This window comes from Thermothielavioides terrestris, chromosome 3 (assembly GCF_000226115.1).
Source record: "Thermothielavioides terrestris NRRL 8126 chromosome 3, complete sequence".
Classification (NCBI taxonomy): Eukaryota; Fungi; Ascomycota; class Sordariomycetes; order Sordariales; family Chaetomiaceae; genus Thermothielavioides; species Thermothielavioides terrestris.
In genome coordinates this window covers 1,235,971-1,263,223 of record NC_016459.1, presented here as the reverse complement: position 1 = coordinate 1,263,223, position 27,253 = coordinate 1,235,971, and the positions used below count along the sequence as shown (strand labels likewise).

Sequence of the window (27,253 nt, the reverse complement as noted above, 5' to 3'; positions counted from 1 at the left end):
GATTGCCGTGTCTCAGGTCTGGAGCGCCCTGATGAACGCCCGAAGTCTTGCTCGACATCGGTATTTGCAGGAGAGTCTCCAGGTTTGCGATCGTTTCTTTCCATCGTTTCTCAAGTTGATATCGCCAGGATGTCTTCTTCCCCCGGAAGCCTTGCCAGGGTTGGCCAACGAGTTGAACTGAATCGCAAACCGGCCTTGTTCTCCTTGAGCGCTTCCAACAGCCTGGACACCTCGCTGGCGGAGGCACGCGGTCCTTGCTTTGCGCCATCACCCCCTGGATTGCCAATTGATTTTCATTTGTTTTGACGACAGATCGGCGGATCTCCATCCCGATGCTTACGACTGGCTAAGTTTTCATCTTCACACTAAGACTGGAAATGGGTAAAGACGGGACATCATAACCCCGCTGCGCAGGTCATGCTTTCACTCCACGAGTGAAGGATTGTGTTTCCGGAACGAATGCTGAGGAGCTTCATGATGACCATGGCGTTTCTCGGCGACAAGCACAGAACTGCTTACCCGGTTTGCGGGAAAAGGTGCCAAATAAGCAAAGTATGTATTCCGTACGGAGGACATAGCGTAAGACCGGAACACGCTTCTGAGCTGAATGCCTGCTACACAATGGCGCGGCGATCCCCCCTACGGAGCAACTGGGTTCAAACAAAGTCAGAAAAAGAAGAAACCGAGATGTTTCCTTTTCCAGGGCGCCTGGTGTTTTGAGCGTGTCAGCAACCACGTGGCACGTGCAGGCCCACTTGTGTTTGTAAATAAGGAAAAAACACGGATGATGGCGGTGGCTGAAGATTGACGCTTACTCAAACCGGCGCTACCCGACTCGGGCAAGCCGGCTCCTCGGAAACCAGATTCTCGGGTTCGTTTCCATGCTGCTTCTTGGCCCCATGACACACTGCCGAATTTGAACTTTGAATGCAGGAAAACGAACGGTGGCGTTTAGTTGGGTGCGTGAGGCGTGCTGACGTCCTCTGGGCACGGAGAATGGTTGTATTCCGCTCGGTTCGCCAGCGTGTTTTTGAGTCGTTTCGTTTCAGGCGCACGTTTCTCACACATATGCACCCCTTGGAGCCCGCCGTCACCGGGAGCCAACGCCAATGGCTCGAGCCACTGTTTGCTCTGAGAGTTGCACCTCCTGGCCCACTGCTCCTTTTTATCGCGTGTTTGTCTTTACTGACTACGGGTGGGTGGTCGGTTGATGTTCGATTATATTTTCTGGAAGCACTGCCTCTCCACTAGTGTAGGAACGGGTCCCCGCTAACGTTGCTCTTTGCCGCAAAGGAAGCTGACCTTGCCCCTGCCGCTTCCGTTTGGGTCCCACGGCAAGTGATTGCGAGAAGCGTTGTGGAAAACCCCCCGCGGAAACCCAAGCCTGGAAGCGCGCGCGAGCTTCCTGAACCTCAGCTGCAATTTTCCGCGCTGAATGCGGCCGAAGCACCCTCTCTGGTGTCACTTATGCTGTTGGAACTTTGCCCTTTCTCCATTCGGAAGTGCAGTTAGTGCCCAGCGCCCCTGCTTGGCGGTCCGGGAGATGAGCTCGTTAACGTTACTCCATTGTAAGGGTCCGAGTCCGCCAGGCTGCCGCTTTTCCAACGAACCCAAATGGAAATACCTGAATCCCCGCTCCGCGGCAGTGCACCACCGCAGCAACACTTGGCTCGCCATCCCGGTCGCTCAAACCCTCCTTCTCCTGCTGAGTGCCCGTCACTCACCCCACCCCCTCTCAGGGCCCCCCTGCATCATCCGTTGGAATCAACCAAGGAAGGGACCTTAAACACCCAGGGCTTCCCAGGTTCGCCTCACCTCCAATAATACCCGACTTACATAGCACAGTACGCAGGTACGCGCAGCAGTTCTTTTGAGAGCGCTCAGCTAGGACCGGCATCAGCAAATCGGCTCGCCTCTTGGGGTCCGGGTTTCAGTTGCCCCTACCTGACCGACTTGCCACCCTTCCATTATTATTTTGCCACTGTTGCTCGGGCACTTGGTTCACTTCTCGCCCGGGCCCTTCTTCGGTCGGCCTCGGGGCAATGGCGACGTTGACGAGGACAACGCCCGCCATGAACCAAGCACAGTCGCAGACACCACCGCGGAAGAATGAGCGATGGGGTCCGGAAATATACCTGCACTTCGAGTTCAGGTTCTCCTGGGGCAAGAAGGACCAGCCGCCCAAGAACCATCAGATCACATACCGATCCCGCGGTCCACGCGAGAGGGCACCCGCCTTCCCACGACAGGTCCCGGCACCCAACACCAACTACCTCGCCGCCGTCCGCGCCTTCGACTACAGGCAGTCGAGGATGCGCGAGCTGCGCCAGCACTATGCCAACAACGACCCCAACAGGCATCACCAGATGCAGGAGTACTACCAGGTCGACCAACCACGGACGTACCTCCCGGTGCCCGTGATACGCGAACCTGAGCGGCCAACCCGGGCCGATGCCCAGCCCTCCCACGAGCGGGGACGCTCAGCACCGCCGCCCATCGGGGAGAATCCGTGGGACGTGAGCGTTCCTCCTTTGCCCAGGCCGTCCGCCGGCGAGATCAGGCGGAAGCCGCTGCCGGCGCCGCCGTCCCAGTTCCGCCTGGGAGAGGGCGGCCAGCCATGGTCGACGTGGTCGATGCCAGTAGGCTACGACCCGGACACGCACCCCAAGGACGACGAGGAAGGAGAGGAGGGGGCTCGCGCCCGGTCCGTCTCGGGGCCGACGGCGGACCGCAACTCGACGACGTACGCCACCAACCCGACCATGGTGTCCACCTTCTCGCCCGAGCCGGTCGCGCGGGCCCGCGACGTCGAGACCGGCCGGGCGCGCGAGCTCGGCGCGCTCTCGGCCGCCATGATGACGGTCGACAACGGCTTCGAGAACCAGTGGTGGTACCAGGGCCGCCGCGAGACCGTGGCCAGCGCCAGCGCCGACGACCGGCCCCGCACGCCCGGCAACAACAACGACAACAAAAACGACAACAACAACAACGACGGCGCCGACGACGAGAGCCCGCTCGAGCACCAGCCGCGCTGGTCCACGGGGCCCATGACCCCCGTCACGCTGAGCCCGGAGGACCCCTCGGCGACGCCCATGCGCCCGACCGCCGGCGTCGTCTCGCCCCTCACCGAGGCCGCGCTCACCCCCGCCCAGGTCCCCGCGTCGCTGCTGCAGAGGACCATGTCGACGAGGTCGGAGGAGCTGTGGTTCCATGAGAAGGGTCAATAGCGATGGGGACCGGGGACCAACCCCCCCTGATGGCCTCGCTTTGCTCATGCACCCATCCCTACCCTTTTTGGCGGCGTTGGAAAAAAGCATTTGTTTTTTGTTTTGTTCCCCTCTTGAGTTTGACGGCGTTGTTGACACACGAATGCATATATTGATATCCACGAGCGGAGACGGGCTCCGTATTTACTGGCGATGGTGGGCTGTACAACTATGGTATGGGGGTCATGCATGGCATTTCGGCGCGTTCTGGTGCTCTAGCATTTGTGTATTGTTTTGCTCTTTGGGTGTCGGGGGGCTTGTTTCAGCGCAGCGGGAGTGGAGGATATTCCCCAAAAGCTTTCAGGGTGTGTTTTCTTTTTGCTTAATTATGTCCCTTTTTTTCCTGGGACGATGGGGAGGCGTCTTCCGCCGCCTGAACGCTAATCAAATCTACCTAATGAATGACGGCTATCTCTGTTTTGGTTGTGCCGCCTGGCGTTTGCGGTGTCTCCTTGGAAGTGTTGGACATTACGGCGTGTGAATGGGGGGGGAGGGGGAAGGTTAGGGGGGGTTCTCAACTACTTGGGTCGCCCCGCCCGTTGCGAATTCCGGGCTGCAAACTGCTCCCGAAGCGGCCACTGAGCAGGGCATACATACATACAATACAACAACATTCCAGACAGCTGTGCCCCCCTCGCCAGATTCGATGGCGAACGCTGTGCCCAATTCCACCACCCAACATTGCACAGGTGACGGCCAGAGATGGGACGGCGAATTGCCCACGCCTCCTTACCCGGCCTATGGCCGGACCGAGAGAGGTCGGATCAGATCAGGCACCAGGAATTGCCAGACACCAGAGTAAGCCAAGAAAAAGAAAGTTCCTCGCCTCGAACTGCGGAGTATCCGTCCGCACCGAGCGAGATCTCGGAACCGGTGCCGCCACCCCCCCTGCGCTGATCCGGATCTCCATATACACTACAGAGTATATGCACATGCCTACATACATACAGGCCCAGTCTTTGCAGCCGCTCCGGAGCAGTTTCCTCGCACTGCTGTGGAGGTACAGACAGTACCATGGTAGGTCGTCCGGCCAGACCAGGCTGTGCAGGCAGGGCTTGCCTCCGGTTGTTTATCGGTGGTTTATCTCTGCATCCGCCTTTCCCGTTGCCTTCCCTGCCCCTCTCTTCCCGTCCATTCCATCTTCCCTGAGAGAGGCGGCAAAAGGAGGGAGGGGGAGTGTCGACTGCTCCGCCCGGGAGGAGGGGGGGGGGGGGGGGGGTGGTGGTGGGGGGTGTGCTGGTGTCTTTGACCCTGACCCTGACTCTGACACTGACACTGACGTGATCCGCTCTGGCAAGCTTAACTTGACCTGGCTCTATACTGTCTATGTACGGAGTACAGAATACCTGCCCTGACGCGACCTGGTCTGATGGACTGCCTGGTCCTTGGGCGATATGGTAGGGCCTGGCTAGGAGGGAACGGGTGTTGGGGCCGGGCTTGGGTTCAGGCGGAACAACGTTACTGTCGAGGTTGCTGCTAGGCATGATAGTCGCTGCTGCCGCAGCTGGCATTCTTGGGAACGGCACTGTGCCCGCTGCGTGCCTGCATGTACTGTATGTACGCTGTGTTCACAACGCCGCCGGGAAATTCTGAAGCCTGGCGTGGGCGGTGGTCGTGGATGGTCGGGGGGAACCCGCTCAGCTACCCTTTTCTTCCTGTCTTCTCCTTATCCTTCCCGTCCAACTCTCCCCCGGAGTGGCGAGTACTCTAATAAGGAAGCCGAGGAAAGCACTAACTCCTCAATCTCTCAGGTATGGGACGAGCTGGTATCGCAGGCCTCGCAGGCGGTCAAGTGCTACGCTGGCGTTGCGTTCGCTTCGCTGCTTCTCTGCGGCTGATTTCTCGTCATTTCTGAAGTGGGTGAGGCCAATCTCCGTCTTTAGGCTGCCAGATTTTTGGGTTGCCTCTTGAGCATGCCACCTTACAGTGGGCATGGGAGACGGGGGGAAGAGAGGGGCGTCCGGCGGTCAGCGTCTCTCACGGCGCGAGGGTCAGAGCAGGACAGGACCGGAAAGGTGCCGACCCAATGCCGCTGTTGCTGCAACAGTGACAGTGGCTGTCACGTTGTTCCACACAACCGCCTCCAGACCAGACAGAGGCTTCCTCGGCAAAGAACTGCCGCTGCCCAACGGCCTGCTGACCCTTACTCGGGCTGAGCCCGGGCCCGTGCTACGGTGATATGCGGTATGCACAGCACATACGGCTGTTCGGGCGCGTAGTGTGTCTGCCCCTGAAGTTAGGCAGCGACATTCGAATGTTTAGCCCCTTGGCTCGGACGAGATGAGAGACAGGCAAGGTGCATGCTGTGAATGTACCACCCTGCTGGGAAATGGTGACGGCTGAGAGCTGCGTGCCCTGCGGCGGTAACCTGCTCTCTTACTGGACACCATAACAACAGAAGCGTATCATTCCAGTCGACCAACCGTTCGGTGGCGAGTACCTACTGAGCACTCGAGTATCTACAGCTCTTTCCATCGATCCCACTATGCCACCCGGTCATCAGATGCCGCTGCATGATTTCAGGGGGGTAGTCATGTTTGCTTCTGCGGCCATCTCTAAGACAGTCCCTGCAGGAAGATGTTTTCCAACCACGATCACGACCAACAGGGGAACAACTTCATTCGTAAAACGGCGAATCATGGAGCGGGTCATCCGATCTGGATCTGGGGTCAAGACGATCTCCGGGTCCCTGTTTTGTACATAGTGTACCCCAGTAGACTAAGTGCTGTGCCCTCGGTCCGCTCGGGGGTAAGGTCCCCTGGCAAGGTCCAGCTCGGCCTCGGTGGTAAGGGCGAGTTCGAATGGCGGTGGTGTAGTGGTGAGTGAGGCCCCGTGGTGGCACAGGAATGTTGTGCTGTGCACGATGGACTGGATCCAGGAGCGGTGCTGGCGCTCCAACGGACCGCCTGGCAAATCCTTCGGCCGCTCCCGGTCCCTACTACTGTGTAGTGTACTCCTGTTCTTGTTCCTGGCTGACGTTGCAGCGGAAGCATGGCGGGTGCTGCGAACATGTGATGGACAACACTGCGTAGAACACCTTGAGAGTAACGTTGGCGGTCTCGATCAGAGCATGCCGCCCATGGCGAGGGACCGGCCAGGAACAAGACGCAGTACTGTGTATGTTTCGAGAGCGGTATCCAAGCTGTTATCATGTAGTATACATACACTTTGATTAATGATCAGTCCCCTGTCCCGTGTGGTCACCGTCCGGGATGACAACCGCGCCGGTCGGGTCCGGCGTAACGTGGTAGTGTTGCTGCTCAAGCCGCTACTGTGGTAAAGGGGGGTTCTCACTGCTTCGAGGCTCAGCTTCACGGCAGCCCGGGGGACCACGAGCGTCCAGGGATGGAGTCGAGTCGAGTTCGGCCCGCGGCCAGATCTGGGTCCCACTCGAGCGGCAATCGATGGGGCTCTTTCAGGAACAGGCAACAACTTTCGAGGCCTGGGGATTGGGCGATGGACTCTGCCCGATCCCTGGACCCCTCCCGTCTGGCTAAAGGATGCTCCCCCGGCGGTGGGAACCCCCCCCCCCCCCCCCCCCCCCCCCGCAAGTGGCAACAATGAACGGCAGTATTCCGTACCTTCGTCACGTCCCCTCCTCCGTTGTGTACATAGTGTACTCGGGCCATCACCCCTGCTGGCACCCACGATCACAACCCTCCCCAAGCGAACCCTCCCAACCCTGTATGTACACAGTACTGTACCAGCAGCAACGGTGGGCGACAGGGCACAGGGCTTGGCCCGACCTCTCCCGGGAGTCGGGACTCTCGGTGCATGCCGCAGGCCCGCACCCCCATTCATGTAAGATGAGGTAGGATTCAAGCTCACAGCGGAATTCTGCTGCCTGGCTGCAAGCGCACGGCCAATCAGCCGTGACGTAGTGTCGAATCCTGACCTGCCCACACTCGCCAACATTTCACGATGCGAGAGACGATGTCGGATCGGAACCCTTGGTTGTCGTCGGTATCCGATTGGGGATGCAAAGTTGCAGACATGCTGTCTGTGCCATTCGTGAGCCGCGGAGCTCACCGCAGTTCACCACGCAGTATGCATGATGAATTAGCGGTCTTACACAGTGGCTACACGAGAGCAGCCTGCTGAGGCTTGAATCTGGTGCTGCTATCACAACGTCAACGCAAACCGTCTCGAAGACACAAGACACATAAGCCGGTACCGGAACAGCCAGTACGAGCTCGTTGGTCGACCTTGAAGAAGGCCCAAAAAGAGTCCTGTCACATGCAGGCCCGCGATCCTTCGAGGCCGCAAGGCGTGCAGTTAGTTCGTCGGTTCCTGCGGCGCACCCCCTGAGCCCAGAATGGGAAAGTCCTCTCCTTTCCGTCTGCGTGCCGCCGTCTGTGCCAAACAGTTTCATGCGACCCCTGTCTTTCCAAACTGGCGGGTCGGTCAAACAGATCGCCTTCAGATGAACCGAACATCCAACATGACCTTAACTAAAACTAGCGCGTCTTTTTCGGCGGGTTCGTTTTGTGTCGCGTCGGCTTCGTTGGATATACCCCTTCGTGATGATGCATCTGTAACCCCGCAAGCCGTGTTGTGGTGTTGAATCCCGACTGGAGGGCGGACCATACACAGGGTGGCAACGGAGCCAACTGACATCCAGACAGGAACCGCGGTGGTATCAGGGCGCTGAAGCAAGTTCGACATGATGGGGATATTCTTGCCGGACGACGGGGCACGACTGCAGCGTGCTGGGTAATGAATGACACCGGGTGTAAGGCGAGGGAGGAGCTGAACAAGACCTTGGCCGGGACAACAAGACAACTCCCTCCCGAGTCAATCAACTCGCTTCACACTCTCATTTTCTCATCACCCAATGATCCTGTCTGACACACTCGACCGACACAAGGCAACAAAACCGCAACCCACTCCCTCCGCCAGAACAATTCAACCCCACCCAAAATCTTTGCCATCCAAATTAGAGGTACAAATTAGAGGTGAGGTCGAGATCTCTTCCTCAAGGTACCAAGAAAAACATGGCACAGCAGAAACCGAACCCAAACCAGCCTACTGAGATAAGTATCGTACGCACCCTGAAACCGAGGATATCCGCCTCCCAAAAGCCCAACCATCCCATTCATTAATGTCCCAGTTGCTTGCGCTTCCTTTTAGCAATTCCCGCCAGCACATTACAAACATAGCCCCAGAAGGTATACAAACGTGCCCGAACCAGCGGCCAGTCTGAAAAAAAAAAAAAAAAAATAAAAATAAAAAAAAAATAAAAAAATAAAAAAATAAAAAAAAAATAAATAAATAAAGAAATAAACGAGGCAAAAACCAACAACACAACCTCATAGACTAGTCAAGACGGACCCCCGCCATACAAACTCTGTCCAAACCCAGTTTCTTTTGAAGTAATTACCGTTCGCTGACGCGGTTGCCGATGTTTTCAATACTGTCGTTGACGCCGGATATCCTCAGAACCAACGGGCCCTTCAAACGCTGGCACGGAGGTTTCTCAGAAGCAAGAATGATGATTGGAGGGGGGGAGGGGTGGGACGCAGCGTGGGCGGTCTATCCAACCCGCCGACCCATCCATCCACCTTAGCCCACGGCAAGGGCAAGCGGCGGGCCAACCTCCCGTCACTCACTCACTCACTCACTCACTCGCTCATGCCTCCCGCGCGCGGGGGCTGCTCCTCCGGAATGGAGCCCATCTCCAAGCCGCCGGCGCTGCCGCTGACGCTGCCGCCGGCACTGCTCAGCTCGCCCAGGCTGGCTCGCTCCACGCTCCCCGTGCCCGCGCCGGCCGACCCGGCGCTGAGCTCGTCCGCCGAGACCTCGCGCCGCAGCGGCGACACTTCCACGGGCGAATTGGAGCCGGCCGAGCTGGTGCCGGCCCGCAAACTGCTGGCCGGGTGGTGGTGGTAAGGGGAAGGGTGGCCAGGATCATCGCCCGAGGAGGCGCGGGACGCGCCGGTCCGCGGCGAGACCTTGCCCGCCTGCTGCTTTCGGGTCAGCCCCCCGCGTTAGCAACCAACGATTCTGCCGGGAGGGGATGTTGTTGATGGGGAAGCAAGAAGCGGGGGGGAATAACAAACCTGCTTTGCAAAGCGCAAGCCGCACGAGTTACACAGGTCCCGGTTCCCGCTCGGTCCCCTCCTCCACTCGGGCGTGTCCTTCGTATGGCACATCGCGCAGCCATGCAGGAGGGTACTCGGACTGACGCCATTACTAGTAGAACCAGAACCAGCACCGCCGCCGCCGCCGCCGCCAGCCAACCCGGGCCCTCTTCTCCGCTTCCGCTTCTTCTTGCCCGCCATCAGCTGCGTGACCTCCTCCGCCAGCAGCCGGTTGACCTTCTCCATCTGGCGCAGCTCAAACTGCCACGACGTGCAGCGCGTGGTCTTCAGCTCGACAAAGATGTCGTCGTCGTCCTCTTCCTCCCTCCCGGCCGCTGCCACCGCTGGCGAGACCAACTGCTTCTGGTGTCCCAACACCACACCACTCGGCAGATCCTCAAACGGCGACGGCGCCGGCGCCGGCGCCACAGCAGCAGCGGCAGCGGCTGGAGCAGTACCCCCAGCGAGTTTGCTCCCGCCCGCGATGACCCTCGCGGCGCCCTTCGCCACCTTGGTCTGCGCGATCAAGAAACTCGGCTTCTGGCCCGGCGTCGGCGCATCGCCGGGGTAAAACACGGTATACGCCGGCACCAGCTGGCCCCGGCGGTGCGTGAGTTCGTGGCGGAAGCCGACGACGGCGCCCTTGCGCGCCTTCTCGACCGTGCGGCCGAACTCGGCGCGCGACTCCCTGCGCAGCAGCTCCTGCATGCTCGTGCCCTCCAGATCGGCGGGCTGCAGGCCCAGCAGCGGCAGCACGGCGGACGAGACGCACAGGAACATGCCGGAGGTGGACATCTTGGACCAGAACTCGCCGTCGCCGACGCCGACGCCGCCGCCAAAGGCGTCCAGGCAGCGGCGGCGGAGCGAGAAGACGGGGCGCTTGCGTCCGACGAGGATCATGTACTTGCGGGCCTTGGCCGGCTCGCTGAACAGGGTGCCCCGGCTCTCGAACCAGGTGTAGCCTGAGTGCTTGCGGCGGATGCGGAAGGCGAAGTCGACGGTAGCGCCGGGCTGGGCATCCTTGAGCTCGCGCGTCACGGGCACGATGTCGGAGGGGTGGCACACGGAGGCGAGCGAGGCGCCGACGAGGTCGGTCGTGTCGTACTCAAGGATCTTTTTGCAGGCCGGAGAGAGATAGATGAACAAGCCCTTGAGTGACAGCACGTGGACGACGTCGTCGGCGTTTTCCAGCAGCATCTTGTCCCAGGACTGTTTGTGCCACTCCGAAGCGGGCGCTCTTGGGTTCAACTGCTCAAGCAGGGTCGAGACCTCGTCGACACTCAGGGATTGCCCGCTTTTTGGTTCCCAATGCGTCGAGCTCGGCGGCGAGAAGAAATACTGGCCGATGTCATCGTGGCGGTAGTCGACCTGCATAGCCCCGCTTTCCTGCCCGGAGATGGCGTCAGGGCACTCGACCAGGTCGATCTGGAAGCCGATGCAGTACTTCATCTTGTCGTTATCCCAGGGGATTGGGATAAGGGTTAGCAGATTCAAAAACGGCTTGCCACCTTTGCGGTAGTTGATCAAACTCTGCTGGATCTCCCTCCCTTCCGCAAGGGCGTTCTTCAGCTTGAACACGGCGTCGTTGGCCACAAATTCGCGCCTCGAGCCGGCCTCAACCACGCCGTCCGGACTCTGCAAGAAGCGGCAGTTCTTCCCGACGATTTCGTGCCGGTTATAACCCGTCAGATTCTGGAAGTTATCCGACGCGTAGATGATGGGACAGTCGTTGAGAGTCAGGTCGCATACGATAAACGAACACGACATGTCGACGGCGCCAATCTCGACGGTGGGGTTCTTCCGTGTTGCGACGTAGTACAGGGCTCGGAGCATGTCGAAGCCGCTCTTGGAGTAGACGTCTTTCTGAGACTCTTGCCGGGCGGTGAGCCCGCCCGTGGTGGCTGCGGTCGAGCTCGGCGTCCCGGCGGGGATACTCGACCGGCCGCCGCTTGAATGAGACATCGCCTGGGAGCCTGTAGTCGATGCTGCGGGAGAGTGAAAGGACGCGGGAACCGACGTTTCCCGCAGTTCGGGAGGCGGCATGTCGGTTTGGAACTGGCTCAAGTCTGGATTCGGGATCAGGTTGGGGGGCTCCTGGGGTACCGGCAGACCGTCGAAAACATGGCCGACTCCCATCATGTCGCCGCTCCCCCCAAACCCAAAGTCAGCCATCCGGGTGTCGTTCGGAACATTCATGACTACGTTGCCCAAGCCCATGTCCATGACAAGGTCCGGGCCGGCAGGGTTCAGGGTGGGGGGCGGATACTGGGACCGGAGGTCTGGCGAGTTGTAGAGATTCGGATGGCCGGTATTCGCGGACATTGAAGCCATATCCAGGTTCGGGAAGGCGGCGATTCCCGTGGATTCGGGCGCAAGAGTTCCATAGACCTGCGGGTCAGGCATCGTGATCAGACCCTGCTGCGCGTATGGTGAAGCAGTTCCCTCGAGACCGCCGAGCCCTGGCATGTTTCCAAGCTGATAATCCGGAACTGCATTGCTAGGGTTGCCGAAGTCCACCAGCGACATGCGCCGGTCGCCGCCCTGTGGGGCGAGCGCGCCTGGAAACAGGTGCGGGACGCTCCGCCGCCGCTGAAAGTCGGGGGTGTTCCGAGGCTCAACGCCACCCAGCGACACGCCTTCCATGGCGGTCAGGGAGCTCGCATGGCCCAGCCCGCCGAGTTCTGCCGCGTTGGCCACTCCGATGGCCTGTCCCTGGCCCTGCTGTCCGTTCTGCTGCATCGCAAACCGCCGACGCACCTCGTCCGGGGACGGAGGGGGGGAGTAGTAGTTGTTCATCTTCACAGCATTGGGGGTTTCGCTGGTGGCGAGAGTGTGTTGAGAATATCAACGCCGCGGGCGCTTCAGCATGGGGAAGGACGGAAGGACCGCAAAAAGGCGATCATTGTACCGAGGACGAGTCGGCGCGATGTTTCGTCTCCTTCGTCTCGCGGTTGCGCATAGGCGGGGCCAGGAGATGGGAGGAACAACGGACGAGATCAAATCGCTGGGGGCGGCCAAGGCCCCAGATGTCCGAATCCTCGATTCCGGAGAAGTGGATGGAAAGCCCGGTTGGACGGTGAATGCGTGTCTACTTCTTTACCCAGTTAGTCCAGATGCTGCGGGAAAGAAACGAGCCTGTGGCCGTGTTTGGCCAACCGACTGCTGGTGGCCGGAATTGGTGTCACACGGTAATGCGCCTACAGTGAAATAATGGAGGTAACTATTGGGATGAATTGGGCCAGGGCCATTGAGTAGTTGCAGGGTTGCAAGCATGTGGGAACCAATTCTCACCTCCTTATTTTTCCTCGCTGCCTTCCCTCGTCGTTGCCGGCTTGCTGCTCGATACGGATCTGTTTGCTTGATGATGCTCGTGAACGACGCTGCTGTTGGAGCGGGGCAAGCAGCTCACTGCCCCGCATTCCGCAACATAACACTTGTGTAATGGAAGGGTCTCGCCCCGCTAAAACATACACCAGACACAACAAACGCGAATATTTATCGCCGTGGCTCTGAGTGACACGGCTTGGACGGCAGAGGTAAAGCGTAGCGCAGCAAATCCGATAGCTAGCGGTTGTTGCGTGGTACAATGGCGGGTGGATGCACTCAGATATCCTGCCAATCTCAGAAAATGGCATTCTTTAAATGAATGGGAATCAGGGGATCACTTCGACCCCAGTAAAATGACTAGACAGGTTCAGTAGAATGTAACTATACACCAAGTGAGAGAATGGTCAGTCTAATCAACGCCTAGGCGCCTACAGGACATGCGCATCGCAAATGTTAGTATATCAAGTTGAAGCCCTGTCAAAGAGCTTCAAGCTGACGGTTTTCTTTTGCAGTTTGACCTAGTATTAGGCGAGCAATCGAGGGTTGCTTTGCGGTGGTCGCTGTCGCGGTTGCAGTCCGGTACCAAGGTACTTTTTGTCCTATCACTGTGGGGTTGCGCGGTGATACGCGCTACCAAATTTTGGTGGTGGCGCACAGGCCCTCCCTGCCAAAGTGTGCAGCTGTGTAGTCATTCTACTGAACCTGTTAGTCATTTTACTGGGGTCGGCTCCACTTGCGCCCCTTATCTTATCGGGACGGGGTTTGACGTCAATTCTCCACGCACACAACCAACGCCCCGCCTCGTCCCACGGCAACGAGAGACGGGGAGCGGGGCAACAATGGCCGATTTTCACATGCCATGGATGCTGGTGAACAGAGGGAATCACAGCTCAAGCATCATACCACACAGCCCACTCTGATCTGGAGCGCATACCAAAGCAAATTCCTGCTACCTGAACTACAGTATTACGTACAGCACGTACTTGTGTTATCTGCCTAACCAATTGCTTACAGTACCTACAACGTCATCAGCTCCAGGGGTGCTCACCTGACCGAGGCCTTCGACCCCTAATCCCGCCATCCATCGTCGCTATTAGAGGATAGCCACCGCAGCACATGGCTCGCTGATCGAAGTCAATGTTTTCTTGACATGTAACTGTTCTGTGACTATTTTCGCTTTTCTCCCTGCAGTACTACCAGGTAGTCTGCGACAAGCTAACAGCAACCACGCCGTCAGGCGGTTGATTACGCGGCAGCGCCTGGGCTGCTGCGACGGGGAAAGCAACAAGCATGGTATCAATTCCCTCTCTCATAAACAGAGTACGCCTCCGCTCTCCCTCGTATCAGCCAGTAACACCCCGGCTACCAGTCCCATCCGTCGTCTCCAAGTATGCCCGCCACTTCATTTGTTGGATGGCTGTCCATATCCTACGACCCACCGATTGTGCTTGGACCCCGTGCTGAAATCCTCTTCCGGTACATTGATCCTAATCCTAGAGAAAGTGCGATCGGATGACGTTCTGCGACTCCGGGGAGAATTGTTGCAGCAGCGGCGAGACGTCCGTGCCGGTGCCTTCTACTAGCAGCTTCGTAGCTGCCACAACGCGCGCGGCGTTCTGGCCGCTCAGCGCCTCGGCTTCGAGAGCCTGCGCAACATACACGAATATCTGCGGCGCCCGTGACATGACCGCAGGGTGTTGCCTAGAAAGACGCCATGTCAGCTTGTCTGCGTTGCGACTTGCACAATGCCACACAGTCCTTACTTCGAGATGAGTTCCGCCAGGTACAGGTATGCGTACGGCGCCGCCTCCTCATCATTGGTGACGGGCAGCGTGTTGATCCATTCCGCAATGACCTGGTCAGGCTGGGCGACGGCCGACGAGTTGAAATGCAGGATCTTGGCAATGGCCGCGCATGCGTTTTCCGTCGCGTACACGTTGTCTTCGTTGCGTGCATCAGGAACCCGCATTACCTCGAACAGGAACGGGACGGCGCCCCAGAGGAATGCCGACCAAGCGTCGCCGCCGTGCCGAGCCGCCACACCAATGCCATAAGCTGCGGCCTGGCGAATGGCGGGCGACGGGTCCTGGCAGCCCTGTATCAGTGGTTGCGTGATGTAGTTGGCGTACTGGCTGCTCTGGGGGCCGCAGTACTCGAGGACGTCGTCCATGATGCACAGTCCCCACTGCCGCTGCGTCGGGTCTTCCGATTTCAGGAAACCTTGGTAGGTTGGGAGCAGGTGCTCCCAGTGACGGAGGAAATTGGCACCGTGGTACTTGAAAACACAATGGAAGGCCTTGTTCATGTCGGAGAGCAGTGTCTGATCATCCTCGATGGCCATGAGAATCTCTTCCTGCTCATCCTCGGCATCCTCCGCCGCGACGCCCCGCCGCTCCTCCTCGCGCTGCGCGACACGGTCTTTGTAGTCTTCCAGAGTCGAGTTGACCGCCTCGATGAACCGGCCCAGGTGCGCGTCGGTGAGGCAGGGCCTCGCTATGACCTCGACCGACTCGTAGAAGCACTGGTACATCTCTGCGAGCGTGTCCACGGCTGGTTCCGCAGTCAGGACCTCGAGAAGCTTGTCGACCGTCTTGTTCCACAGGCTAGCCAGCTGCTCCGACTGAGGCCCGTACGCCTTCTTGACGCAGCTGAGGAGCTGAGGGACAAGCTTGGCCGACACAAACCGAACTGGGTCGTGGAAGAAGAACGCGAGGCCGGGGAGGGCAATCTTCTCCATAATCTCGTCTGCGTGCGGCGCGAAGTCTTCTTCGAGCACTTGGGCGTAAACGACGAGAAGCTCAATGGCCATGTGCTTGTCGTCCATGGAGCTGGTCTTGATGCCGATGGTCTTGCCACGCAGCGGCACCAGTTCCCAGCCGTCTTCTTGCTGGAACTTCTCGATCTGCTCGTCGTCATCAAGGAGCTGAATGTCGGCCTTGGCGCTCGCCAGTTCCAGTAGCGGCGGCATGACCTTGGGCAGGTACGGGAGGAAAGCCTTGCCCATGACGCGACACATTCTGCCCCAGCAGTGCATGAGATACTGGGCCTGCGGGTCGTCCGGATCCTGGACGTTATCTTGGATGTTTGCCAAGAGCTGGACGAGCATTGTGGCATCCCCGCCGAGGCGGGGAGCACCGACCGCAAGCGCGATCAGGGTCGCGCACTCCATCGCCTTTGCCCGGAGCAACCGATACTCCTTATCGTTCTCGCGTCCCAGGACGCTGACGAGAAGGGGCATCAGCGTGTCGTAATACCGGGCGAAAGCTTGCTCTGCGGCGTCGGCGATAGTAGCAATCGTGGAGAGCGCTTGCTCTTGGACGTATCTCTTGTCGCTTTGGAGCAGCTGATAGAGGGCGCTCAACAGCCCGTCGAGGTAGGGTTCGAGCACGCTCTTATCGGCCTCCTCGCAGAAATTGACCAGAGCGGCGGCGGCGTGGGACTTGACCCGGGCCTCCGGAGAGTCGAGAACGGGGACAATCGCCGAGAGGATGGTATCGTAGTACTCTTTCTGCATTGTCGGCGCGAAGTCCGTGCTCATCTGACCGAGTGCGTTGCAGCCGGCCCAACGGACACGCGGGTGGGGATCCTTCAAGGCGGGGACAACCAGCTCGAGAACTTGCTTCAGTTCGCCGATCATCTGGTCCCGACAACCTTCGGAGATGGCCGAGATGGCCATAAGAGCAGCATGACGGTCCCTCCAGGCGGGAGAGGACAGCATCCGCGGAAGCCAGTTGAATGTTGGCTGGAGGATGACCATACCGCCCAGCTTGTTGGCGAGACGATCCATGCAATGTTCGCCGGCAACGTGGTTCTGGTCGCTCTCAGGGTCATCGAGGTCATCCGCGGCAAGCCATTCAGCTGCATCATCGTCGTCTTCGCCCAAGTCGGTCATCAAGCTGAGGCACTGGGTGACCATGTCGTTCGTGTAGTTAGGGTCCTTTTTGCACATGGACGGCGCATAATCGGCAAACGTCGCCATGAGCTCCAGCGCATTTTGCCGGCACAGATCGCTCAGCTCCTTGTCCTGGATGACTGAGATACAGAATTGGACGAGAACGTTGAAGACCTGCTTGAACATCCGCGGGGCTCCTTCGGCGAGGTCGATAAGAGCTACGAGGGCCTTGCTGAGATCCTCCGAGTCTTGCGAGTCCTTGATGGGCGGCAGGATGTTGAGGACTTCGGGAAGAAGGACGTGATACTTGGTTTGGTTTTTCTTGCTCAGGCTGCGGAAGAAGGCTGCAAAGGCCTCCATGGCAGCGAGACGAACCTTGCATCCAGTCAGCAACGGAAAGAACCCGAAGCCCCGAGACGACGTTTCCTACCGCGACCGAGTCGTCCTTGAAGGCTTGCGCGAACGCCTGGGCAACCGCATCTTCGTGTTGCTTCTCAATGATACCCGGCGTCGTCGTGAAGACGCGGAATGCGGTCTCTCGCTTGAGAGCATCTGGGGCCTGACTGAGGCTAAAGAGAGCCTGGAGAAGCTCTGGCCACGAGTCGTCTGCGGGAATGTGACTGTTAGCATCCGGCTGGGAGACGGCAGGCGGGCTCGCCACTTTGGGGCACGCACTGTTGTCGTAGTATTGTCTGGCGAGCTCGGCAACGGCATCGCTAATCCTGTTCCGCACGGTCTTATCGCTCTCCGTCACCAGGGTTTCCAGAAGTTTTCCACGAATGACGGTTCCGTGTTCCTTGTCGAGGGAAATAAACATATCGACGTTGTCCGAGTTGCCGATCTTTCGAGTCTTGGACGCTATCCGGCGGAAGATGAGCGCCGCAAAGGAGCGCATCTGGTGGACGGAATGGTCAGCATCAGCGCAGGCGACGCGTAACCCAGCGAACGCGGCCTAACGTACATTTGGATCGGTGGAATTTGCGATTTGTTCGGCCAGACCCATCAAGAGCCACTCGGGCCGCTGGCTGGTCCATTGGTTCTGGAGGACATCTTCAGCCTGGGAGCGGATGTTGTTGTCCGCGGACTGGAGCTGCTGAAGCAGCTGAGCCAGCTGGCCGTTGACCTCGGCAGGCAAGAGCGACGTCGCGCCCGAGGGCGACTTGGCCGCCGACATCGCGGTTGGGAAAGGGGGGGATGTAGAGTGGGATGTTCTTCGACCCGGAGAGTTGCCGCTGCCAGAGGCGTGCCTTTCAGCGCGCACCGAAGATGGCGTGCCAAGCTGTCGCTGCCTTGTCGGAGAGTTGGCTTGTCAGCCCTTGCTACCCGAGGCCAAACCTGGCCCTGGTGGGGTTGAGCGCGTCGGGCAGCACCGACGCTACGGAGCGACAGGTCAAGCTAAAGCCCAAGAAATCGCAGAAGGGCACGGTGGCAACCAGGCCGGAGAGGCGTCCACGACAGAAGACGCGTTGGTGGTTGAGAGTCGCGAGACAAAAAATGATTCCGGCGGCGTGTTGAGGCAGGGAACACGAGTTGGAGGAGGGGGGTTTCTGATGCGTGGAAGGAGGGGAGCGAAACTTTTTTTGATTGGCGATGGGGGAGCCAAGCAGCAGCACCTTCGGTGGGGGAGGGGCAGGCTCCGCACAGTACCGACGACCCTTCCGGCAGAAGGGAGGCTCTCGGGCAGCTGCTCGTGACGCGCACAGCTCCTAACGCGTCTGCCTGTAAGTCCGCGGTTGATCATCCAGGGACCAGAGAGTGCACCTGATTCGTGCCTAGGAGTTTGAAATCTGTTCCATTGAACTGGGAGGGGGGCCAACGGGACAGACGGTCTGTTCACAGTATATTCGCGCGCCCAAGAACGGAGCGTGTTTGAAAAGTACGACGTATTTCGTAGTCCGGAGTGTAAGGTACGGGCAGCCCAAGATGGACCCTGCAAATCCGGAAGTCGGGTACCTTATCAGCTTCCAAGGCTACATTAGAGCAACACATTGGCTTTAGATTTTATTTTGCGTGTACTGCGTAGGTCTACTTCTCAGCAGGTGCAGCAACAGATTGATGTGCTTGTTCTCCTTCCCCTTGGCCATGGTATAAACGGGAGCGAGAGACCGAAAGTGATTGTGTGATCCGTCAGGAATACGGAAGTACGGAATACACGACGCAACAACTCAGGTACGGATACAGAATACACACACAAACGGATGACAGCGGGGCAGATCCTCCATTCATGTGATCATCCCTGTTGATTGCTCCTGGCGTGGTCTTGCTTGTGCGTGTTCTGAACTCCAGCTCCAGGACGGTTCAGGCGCAACCTTCCATCGCGATGGTCATGCTTACGGTGGTTGGTGGCGCTGCACATCGGATCAAGCACTTGTAGTGTATGTGGCCTCGATGAGGCGTCCTGTTTCCGTACTCCGTGCTTTTCGCCCATCCGCGAATTTCCGTGCAGCTGGGCAATGTGCGCCGTGCCCCGACACGGGCGGCTGGGCATCTGGAGCTTACTGTGGAATCCGGAGAGCACAGCAGTTAGTGTAGCTGGAGAACCCCGCATTGCTTGAGTGAGCTCCGGGCGTCACCGCTCCTGCACATGCCCTGTCCTCGCGGTTGCCGCGTGGAGCTTCGCCGTCACACTGTTTCGCTCCCTGCTCTACACGATCATCTCTTGAGAGAGATGGCGTTGTTCCTTCTCGTTATCTGCCTGAGGTAATTACCAACCGTTGAGACTCCAAACAAGGCGAATACCGAACCAATTCATCGCCGCTTGCAATTATCAGGTAGGGTAGCAGCCTCGACCGGGCTGCTTTACTCTGCACCGCCGATCCATTCATGGACGCGCCCGACTCTGCTGCCGCGAGGAGCGCTCCGGGGAATGCGGCCAACACGTCGGGTGCGGCAGCCTCATCGACCATGGAGAGGCAAAACTCCCAATCCAGTGCCCACAAGGTCAGCCACATTGCCGCCCATCGCCAGAGCTTCGCCGAGAACCAGCGGTATCCGCCGCCGTCCCCGCGCAATCAGCGGCACCCATCCTTCACCCAGCAGGCGCTCCAAGAGCTCATGAACCATCCGCCCTCCAATCGACACCCCACCCCCCGCTACGCTGGCCGAGACTGGCGGGACATTGCCCTCGGGGAGCTGGTGGTGCCCGAGGATGTCAGATGGGCCGACTTGGACCTCAGCGTCCAGGATGCGACCATGGTATGATAGGCACACAAGCCCGCCCAAGCTCCTCTCCGAATCCCGTTCCGCGGCTGACAACCGTACGATTAGCTGCTCCTCAGGCACAACCCGACCAATGTTGTCCTCGTACGCGAGTCACCGTCGTCCAAAACAGCCGTCTCCACCTTCGACTACAGCGACTTGAATGCGTATCTGCTGGTGGTCGTAGGCTTGGCAAAGCCCGAGGATGAAGACATCAGCCTGTATGCCGAGATCGCCAAGAAGGCGCAGTCGCAGGAAGACATCCCACTACGCGAGATCCAGTCGCTTGCGCGGAAAGAGGAATTGGTGACCCTCCCAGCCGACGCAACTCTCGATAAGGCTGTCGAGGCGTTCGGCGGCGGGATCCACCGGGTTCTGATCGCCAACTCGGCCGGCGACGTGGTGGGCGTTCTCAGCCAACTTCGCCTTGTCGAGTTCTTCTGGAACGAAGCGGTGAACTTCCCGGTGATCGAGCGGCTGTACGGCTGCCTGCTCCGAGACCTCCAGATCGGCACGCACCAGATCATCGCCATCAAGTGAGCGGGCCCCATCTAATCCATGATGGCCCAACTGTTGGATTTTAATGCTAACCCGGTGTGTCGTACACAGTCTCGACCGCCCCCTGACCGATGCGCTCCTGTTGATGCACAATGAGGGTCTCACGTCAGTGGCCGTCGTCGACCAGGGGCTGAACGTCGTCGGCAACATCTCGACTGCAGATGTCAAGCACCTGACGAGTGCTGCGAGCCTGCCGCTCCTCAACAACTCGTGCATGAACTTTATCAGTGTGATCCTCTCGGAGCGCGGCGTGGAACACGGCCGTGACTCTTTCCCCGTCTTCCACGTCAATCCCTACTCCACTCTGGGGCACACGGTCGCCAAGCTCGTGGCGACCAAGTCGCATCGGATGTGGGTGGTCGAGTCCGCCTCGCCCTCGCCGAGCGCCCCGGCAACGCCTCTCCTCCAGCCGAGCCATCCGGCCGCACCTTCGCCTGCGCCGGCACCTGGCGGGGCAGCCGTAGGCAGCCCGCCCCCGTCTGCGACGGTCATCATCCCTCCGCCCGGCAACGCCCCGCCGCCGCAGTCGCCGCAGCCCAACCAGACCTTCGCCACGACAGTGATACCGAGTGGCTTGCCCGGTGCTCGCCTGTCTGGCCGCCTGACGGGCGTGGTGTCCCTGACGGACATCCTGAATCTCTTTGCCAAGTCGAGCGGCCTCCGGCCGTCCGATCCGGCGGAACAGCGGGCAAGGAGACGACGCAGCTCGAGCTCCTCGGTGCGCCCCAGCTTGGATAGCGCGAGAGCCAGCATCGACCTCAGAAGGTAGACAGCGGGTTAAACACGGATGGGCGGCCCGGTGACCGCGCAACTGGATGAGGAAACAGTATCATCTCCCGGGTTTTATTTACCGTCTACGTCTGGCGGATTAAGGGCGCACGTAGAAACCAATTCCATTGGCAATCCGAGGGAAGTCGCGAGGATAGGTCACAGCATGGTTGGCTTACACAGTAGGATGCGGTTCTGAGTCGCTATCAGATTGCTAGCCAGGTAATGGGACTCGTGGCGTCTCGCGCGTAGGGACGGTAGAGATTCTTCAGTCCCAAGTGGAGAAATGAGTTTGAAAACATCGCCGGATTGAGGCGGGGGGCATACAGAATTGGAATGACTTGCCACAAACTTACGACAGGAACATGGGTAGTAACCTGGAAGTCAGGTAGTATTCCAGGACTGAGAAGTCTCCATTTGAAACACCGCATCCGTGAGCCACTATAGTTATCTAACTGGACACAGGGGTATTCTTGCCGTCTCCTCTCAAACATGGAAGCTCGCCTTCGTCACCTCCATGCCCCAGTCATTAATCGAGTGACCACAGCCGGTCATAGAATACACACACTTTACCATCCTCCCCACCATCATCACCCTCCATCCCCCACCCTACTCGCATCCAGGTCGCCCAGGACGCCGCCAAAGAACACTCGTTATCAAAACAATACATGTAGCTAGCTAGCTATGTACGAAAAAGAGGCAAAAACAACATCCAGATATACACGATGTACTTACACAGTTGAAAAAGCGATATCGCGTAGGCACCTCATCTAGCCTGGGTAGGTAAGGCAAGTCATACAGCGTCATAATCATACACACCCAGCAGGCCTCACAGGGCTCGCTTCTGTATCCCGTCCGGCGGCCTAGGGGCCGAGATGGTGCCGGACGGATCAGGCAACATGTCCCGTCGCCGTGGCGACTAACGGTATGCGCCGAGGAAGAACCACAGGAGGCTCGGCCGCGGTCTCGCAGGCGACGCCGGGAGCGGTCGGTCGAGAGGTGGTCGAGAGGGCTGTGAGGCGTGACGGGTCTGGTGAGGTAGGGGATAGTTCTGGACACGGTTCCGGAGACGGGGCGCAGGCAGCTAGTCGACGCCCCAATCTGTGTCCGCGTCCCTTTGCGGAGTTGGATCTTGGCCGTTGTGGGTCTCTGCGTCGTCGTCGGCGGGCGTTGGCGCGCTGCTCTCCACAGCCGCTTGCTTCTCCTCCCCAGCCGGTGGCGGGGAAGACGGCGATTTCGACCGAGCTGATCGTGGAACATCCAGCGGCCCAATCTCCTCCTGCTCATCCTCTTCCTCGTCACCACTCTCGGGGAAGGCGCCGACCATCTTTATCCGGCGCCTCCTTCCTCTCCCTCTGGCCCACCAGTCCACATCCCCGTCATCGAACCCCGTCGCCCACCCCCTCCCGGCCCCAAGCGCAGCCCCGCGTCTCCCGACATACCTGCCCTGCTGCCCCGCAAACTCGTCATCGCTCCAATCCCACGTAACACTGACCCGCTCCCCGGCTTCGCCCATCCCAAACACCAGGCCCCGCCACTCGCCGGCGGCAATGCGCGCCGCCACGTTCAGCATGAGGCTGATGAGGTGGGAAGGCGGCGACATGAGGATCTCGCACGTCTTGTGGATGACGGTCATGGGCAGGCGGCGGACGGCGGCTAGGGTGCCGGTTGTTCGGGCCGTGGCTGTTGTGTTCGTGCTGGTCCCCGAGTCCGCGCTGGCCCTGCCCGCCGTTGCGGAGGCGCGGCGAGGGGTAAGGAGATCTGCGGCGGGGGGCAGCGGGGAGAGGGTGCGGCGGGATGGGGAGATGCTGCTGGATGTGGTGGCGCGGCGGATTGGAGGGCGACGAGCGCGCGGAGAAGGTGAGGCTGGTGGCGCTGATGAGGAGGAGGGGGGCGGGTTGGACGAGGGAGATTTGGAAAGCGTTACCGGTTCCTCCTCTGCCGGTGTGGAGGCGGAGATGAACTGGTTTTGTGTCGGTAACGGACCGCGTGGTGAGGACAATTCAAGGTCGTGGATGGGTGAGGAAGCTGTTGCCACGCTGTATTCGGCCTCCCGGAGGGACCCGGATGTGGCGGCACTACAGGTTTGAGACACTTCGGAGGTAACGGGTTTGTCTGAAGAAGCGGTTGTCGTCAACTGAGCTTGCGGCCGGGGTGCGGGAGAAGCACTCCGAGGCGACCCAGGAGCTGACAAGGGCGGCGATGGTGGTAGAGACGCGGATACCCATGTTTCCGGATTCTGCAAGGACTCGGCTGATTCGGTTGGAGGTTTGAACCTGGGAGCTTCGGCTGGCACGTTGACGCCGGCTTCCCTGGATTTTGGATTGGGGGCGGCGATCACCGGAACATGTGGAGGAGCCATTGGTCCGCGAGCACAGGGACTCTTGACTGGTGAAGCACTCGGCGTCTCGTCGTCGTGTAATCCAGTGCGAAGCTGGGAGTTGCCCTTCGACGTTGGCTCTTCGGCAGGCGGCTCCAGCCTTCTCGCATGCTCGCTCAAGGCCCTCCTGGCTTCCCCCACGGTTCTCAGGTCGCCCAAGCATATTGAACCCCTGGGCGTCCCCTCGTGCAGACGAGCGATCTCGACGGGGGTGACGGGCGTCAGCGGCAAGGAGGTGCTGGACCGTCGCACGGGAGTCCAGGGCCGTTTCCGGACCGGGGTTTGTGGTCGCTCAGGGAGCTCAACAGTGAAAGACCGTTTGAAGGGACATGCGGTTTTCTCGAACAGCAAAATCGCGTCAAAGACGTTGCGTAGCTGCTGGGCGCGATGCAGATCCTCTTCTTCCGCCACAGGCACCTCGATGCGCCAGTATTGCGGCCGCCGTATTTGCAGGACAAACTTGCTGGATTCCTCGTCAACGCACCAAGCCTGGCTTTTCGGCATTATCGGTTGCAGGGCAGAGCCGCAGCTGAGGAAGGCTACCGATCCTGGGGCGCGATAAATCCTGAAAGGACCTGTTCCGCTCTGTTAGCCAGCTCCCAGGCGCTTCCATCCTCCATGGGTCCCCTGGGCAACGCACCGACTGCGATGGTCCGCTCCAGCTGGGTGGACCAGGGAAGCGATCCCGGCTCAATGTCTGGCGCAGCGGCTGATCGCGGGCCGACGGACAAGGAACGAGCTGCTGCTGTAAAGGAGACGATTTTGACGTTCGGATGGTGGTAGAGGGTGTCGACCAAGCCCCCAGCAGCTTGCGAGTCTGCGGCGGACTGCGGGGCTGAGGGCGGGACTGGCGCCGTGAATACGCGGCGCGGCGCTGCGAAACCTGGGCTATTCGGTCTTGGGGACTCCATTGTGCGATTCAGTCTGTGTGGCGTAGCATCGTGGGATTCAAGAAAAGGCGATCGAGATGCTGGATAGCAATGCGCTTTTGCGAAGCGTGGTGTCAAGGAACGAAGAGCAGGTGCGGTGGTTCAGGATCCAGCCCCGTCGGCCGATGACCCGGCCAGGGAGTTCGTCTCGGGGTGGAACGATGTGCCAGTCGATCGGTAGATTCGCAGACGCAGTTGACGTTGCAATGGCAATACAGCGCACTTCTCGGGCCCGGAGGGGTCGTGGGCGACGAGGACGCGACGAGTAAATGCGGCGGAACCGGAATTGGGGCAGGCTGCTGTGAGAACTCAAGCAGCATGACAGTTGGAGTCGAAATCTCGCCTTGCTGCGAGTCGCGAATTCCACTGAGCTGCATGCCCCACTGTCCCGGTCTGCAGGGAGGGAGACGCTAGCGTAACAGTCACTGCAGTGAACTACGGTACGTTACCCGAGTGCATAATTCCCTTGGCGCCTAGGTATAGTGTAACACGGGAAAGCTCCCTCCCTTAGGTACGCCTCCTGGTAACTAAGGTAGCTCTCCTACGCTTCCCAAACCTTGCATGTGTGAATAGGTAGGCGAGAAAATTCCCTGATATGGGGATGCGCATGCGTTTAGGCCTTCAACCCGTCTCAATGCTGGGTCTCTCTCCGTCATGCAGGCACGAATGGAGATAGATGCTCCGTTCTGCAATACGGAGCCGTCGTGTACGTAATTACGGAACACATCCAGGAGCCTGTCAAAATGGATCAGAAGGGTCCCAGCGAGCAGACAGGGACGTCCGACAGGGGCGCGCCAAGGCGCCATCCGATTTCGGTCTAGCCCACAGCAACCGGCCGATTGCGCTGACATCATCGCTGCGGTGATACGGTGATGCGAGACCGATTCCACCGCGAAGAGAGCTCCCGCCAAAAACCCACGATTGTGCAATCCCGTCGATTACGGCGGCAGAAGTAGCAGTAATGTCGTCGGTCGACCGGAGTACGCTTCTTGACAAGGACAAACTGAGAAAGAAGTTCGATGTCTCTCACTTCGACCTCAACGCCATCATCCGAGGGGTTCAACTGACGCTGGTCGGCGGTACGAAGTCCCCTGCGCCTCCGCAGACCAAACACGACAAAAAACGCTCGACTTCTGTGCTGACCCTCAAGTGACAGCCCATCGAGCACTGCAGAACCCAGAAATCTTCACTTCCCAGCACTACAAGCAGGCAGCCGTCGCTGTTGCCGCGGGCCTTGCCATCCGCCTGTTGATAGCCTTTCCCGTTCGTCCCCTTTAGAACACTCCACAGCCCTGCCCCTGCCCGGCCAGATCACTCACCTCCGACCGTCCAGATCCTCGGCATCAAGATCCTGCTATGGGCCCTCTCCCTCGTACTCCCGCTCGACCGCGTGAGCTGGGACGACGCGCTGGTCGACGGGCTCACCTTCATCGAGGAGCACCTGCTGCAGGCGCCGCTCTTCCTCATGAGCCTGATGCGCTACGTGACGCCGGCGCTCGACGACCTGTTCATGGACTCGCTGCGCTGGGTCGACCAGACCTACGCGGCCAAGCACCGGCACGACCCGGACCCCTCGCGCCTGCGCGCCATGTACTACCCGCAGCTGCGCCTGTACCGCCCCACCGACGGCCGCACGCACTCGTCCGGCGCCGACGAGTCGGCCACCATTTTCCTGTACCGCTTCGCGCGCAAGGGCGCCATCTCGATCGCCGTCTTCGCGGCGTCCTACCTGCCGCTTGTGGGCAGGCTCGTGCTGCCGGCCGCCAGTTTCTGGACGTTTAAGGGCGCCGTCGGGCTGGGTCCGGCGAGCGTCATCTTTGGCACAGGACTGCTCCTGCCGAGGCGGTACCTGGTGATTTTCCTGCAGACTTACTTCGCCTCGAGGAGCTTGGTGAGGGAGCTGTTAGAGCCTTATTTTGCGCGGATCAAGTTCACGAAGGACGAAAAGAAGAAGTGGTTCCGGAGCCGGGAGGGCCTGCTGTTTGGCTTCGGGATTGGGTTCTACACCTTGCTGAGGGTCCCGCTGCTGGGGGTGTTAATCTATGGCATCGCCGAGGCGGTAGGCCGGCTTTTCCCCCTCTTCGGATGGGGCTCAATGGCTGACATGTACGCAGAGCACCGCGTATCTCATCACCAAGGTGTCCGATCCGCCTCCGCCTCCTTCACAGAGCCAGGGGTTTGCCGCGAGCCAGACCGAGTGGAGGAACAAGCAGAAGTTCCTCAGTCTGTCCCTGTGGAACCTGGATGCCCTTCACGATAAGCCGCCGCCATACTCGGAAGTTGACCCTCATCCGGTCGCTTCGCGGCAGTAGCATCTTGCCAGCTGCGGAGAAACGGGTTTCCGCGGCCTGTGGTAATAAGCAAGCCAAAGGTGACCGCACGGGGCTGAAGCGAAGCAGCTAGAACGAAGGAATGCATTTGAACCCGCATGTTCGAGTCCCGGGTAGACCGGACTCAGCGTACATGTCCATACATCTCTCGTCTTCCAGTCCGAGTGCGAACCGTATAAAGCAGCAGCTTCCAGAACCATGGCAGCTCCGTTCATTGCGTTACCTAATCCTCCATTGACAGATGTGCTCGGGAGATCGCAAACCTGGAAACCAACCCTGTTGAGGCACCCACCATCCTCCTGGATCACCCCCACCTTATCAAACCGTTACATTGGCCTCGCCATGTGGACTTCTCCACAGCATGATGCAGAGCAGTTCCACGGCCGCCAACACGAGCCCTCCCTCGTCTTATCAATCGACCCACCCCCTCTCAAGCACGATAAGATCCTTGACGCGCTCCAGTCGGGTAAGCCGCTTGCCTGCTTTTCCAAGGTCCAACTCTGGATTGATAGTGCTTGGGGTGGG

General features: G+C 59.4%; 6 protein-coding genes across 6 annotated transcripts; 3 read left to right on the top strand and 3 right to left on the bottom strand.

The window, feature by feature from the left end:
• Positions 1–1,836: 1,836 nt before the first annotated feature.
• On the top strand, positions 1,837–3,249 carry THITE_2116595 (uncharacterized protein). The gene has a single exon (XM_003653986.1). It carries the CDS (start codon positions 2,073–2,075, stop codon positions 3,225–3,227), a length of 1,155 nt encoding a protein of 384 aa, XP_003654034.1. The 5' UTR covers positions 1,837–2,072; the 3' UTR covers positions 3,228–3,249.
• A 5,638-nt stretch (positions 3,250–8,887) lies between these two features.
• THITE_2049533 (uncharacterized protein) lies at positions 8,888–12,085 on the bottom strand (the record flags this gene model as incomplete). Its single annotated transcript, XM_003653985.1, has 2 exons — positions 8,888–9,229; positions 9,326–12,085. 2 exons carry the CDS (start codon positions 12,083–12,085, stop codon positions 8,888–8,890), a joined length of 3,102 nt encoding a protein of 1,033 aa, XP_003654033.1.
• Positions 12,086–14,151: 2,066 nt separating this feature from the next.
• Positions 14,152–17,849, bottom strand: THITE_2116592 (uncharacterized protein). The gene is made up of 5 exons (XM_003653984.1): positions 17,527–17,849; positions 17,241–17,460; positions 16,996–17,171; positions 14,437–16,940; positions 14,152–14,374 (listed from the first exon to the last, which is right to left on the bottom strand). Exons 1-5 carry the CDS (start codon positions 17,737–17,739, stop codon positions 14,167–14,169), a joined length of 3,321 nt encoding a protein of 1,106 aa, XP_003654032.1. The 5' UTR covers positions 17,740–17,849; the 3' UTR covers positions 14,152–14,166.
• Positions 17,850–19,254: 1,405 nt separating this feature from the next.
• Positions 19,255–21,193, top strand: THITE_2116588 (uncharacterized protein). Its single transcript, XM_003653983.1, has 3 exons — positions 19,255–19,760; positions 19,833–20,299; positions 20,373–21,193. The coding sequence occupies exons 1-3, from the start codon at positions 19,389–19,391 to the stop codon at positions 21,088–21,090; spliced, it is 1,557 nt and encodes a 518-aa protein (XP_003654031.1). The 5' UTR covers positions 19,255–19,388; the 3' UTR covers positions 21,091–21,193.
• A 685-nt stretch (positions 21,194–21,878) lies between these two features.
• THITE_2116585 (uncharacterized protein) lies at positions 21,879–24,740 on the bottom strand. Its single transcript, XM_003653982.1, has 2 exons — positions 24,110–24,740; positions 21,879–24,044 (listed from the first exon to the last, which is right to left on the bottom strand). The coding sequence occupies exons 1-2, from the start codon at positions 24,378–24,380 to the stop codon at positions 22,174–22,176; spliced, it is 2,142 nt and encodes a 713-aa protein (XP_003654030.1). The 5' UTR covers positions 24,381–24,740; the 3' UTR covers positions 21,879–22,173.
• Positions 24,741–25,253: 513 nt separating this feature from the next.
• THITE_2116582 (uncharacterized protein) lies at positions 25,254–27,084 on the top strand. The gene is made up of 4 exons (XM_003653981.1): positions 25,254–25,477; positions 25,555–25,661; positions 25,732–26,457; positions 26,513–27,084. Exons 1-4 carry the CDS (start codon positions 25,360–25,362, stop codon positions 26,708–26,710), a joined length of 1,149 nt encoding a protein of 382 aa, XP_003654029.1. The 5' UTR covers positions 25,254–25,359; the 3' UTR covers positions 26,711–27,084.
• The last annotated feature ends 169 nt before the right edge of the window (positions 27,085–27,253 follow it).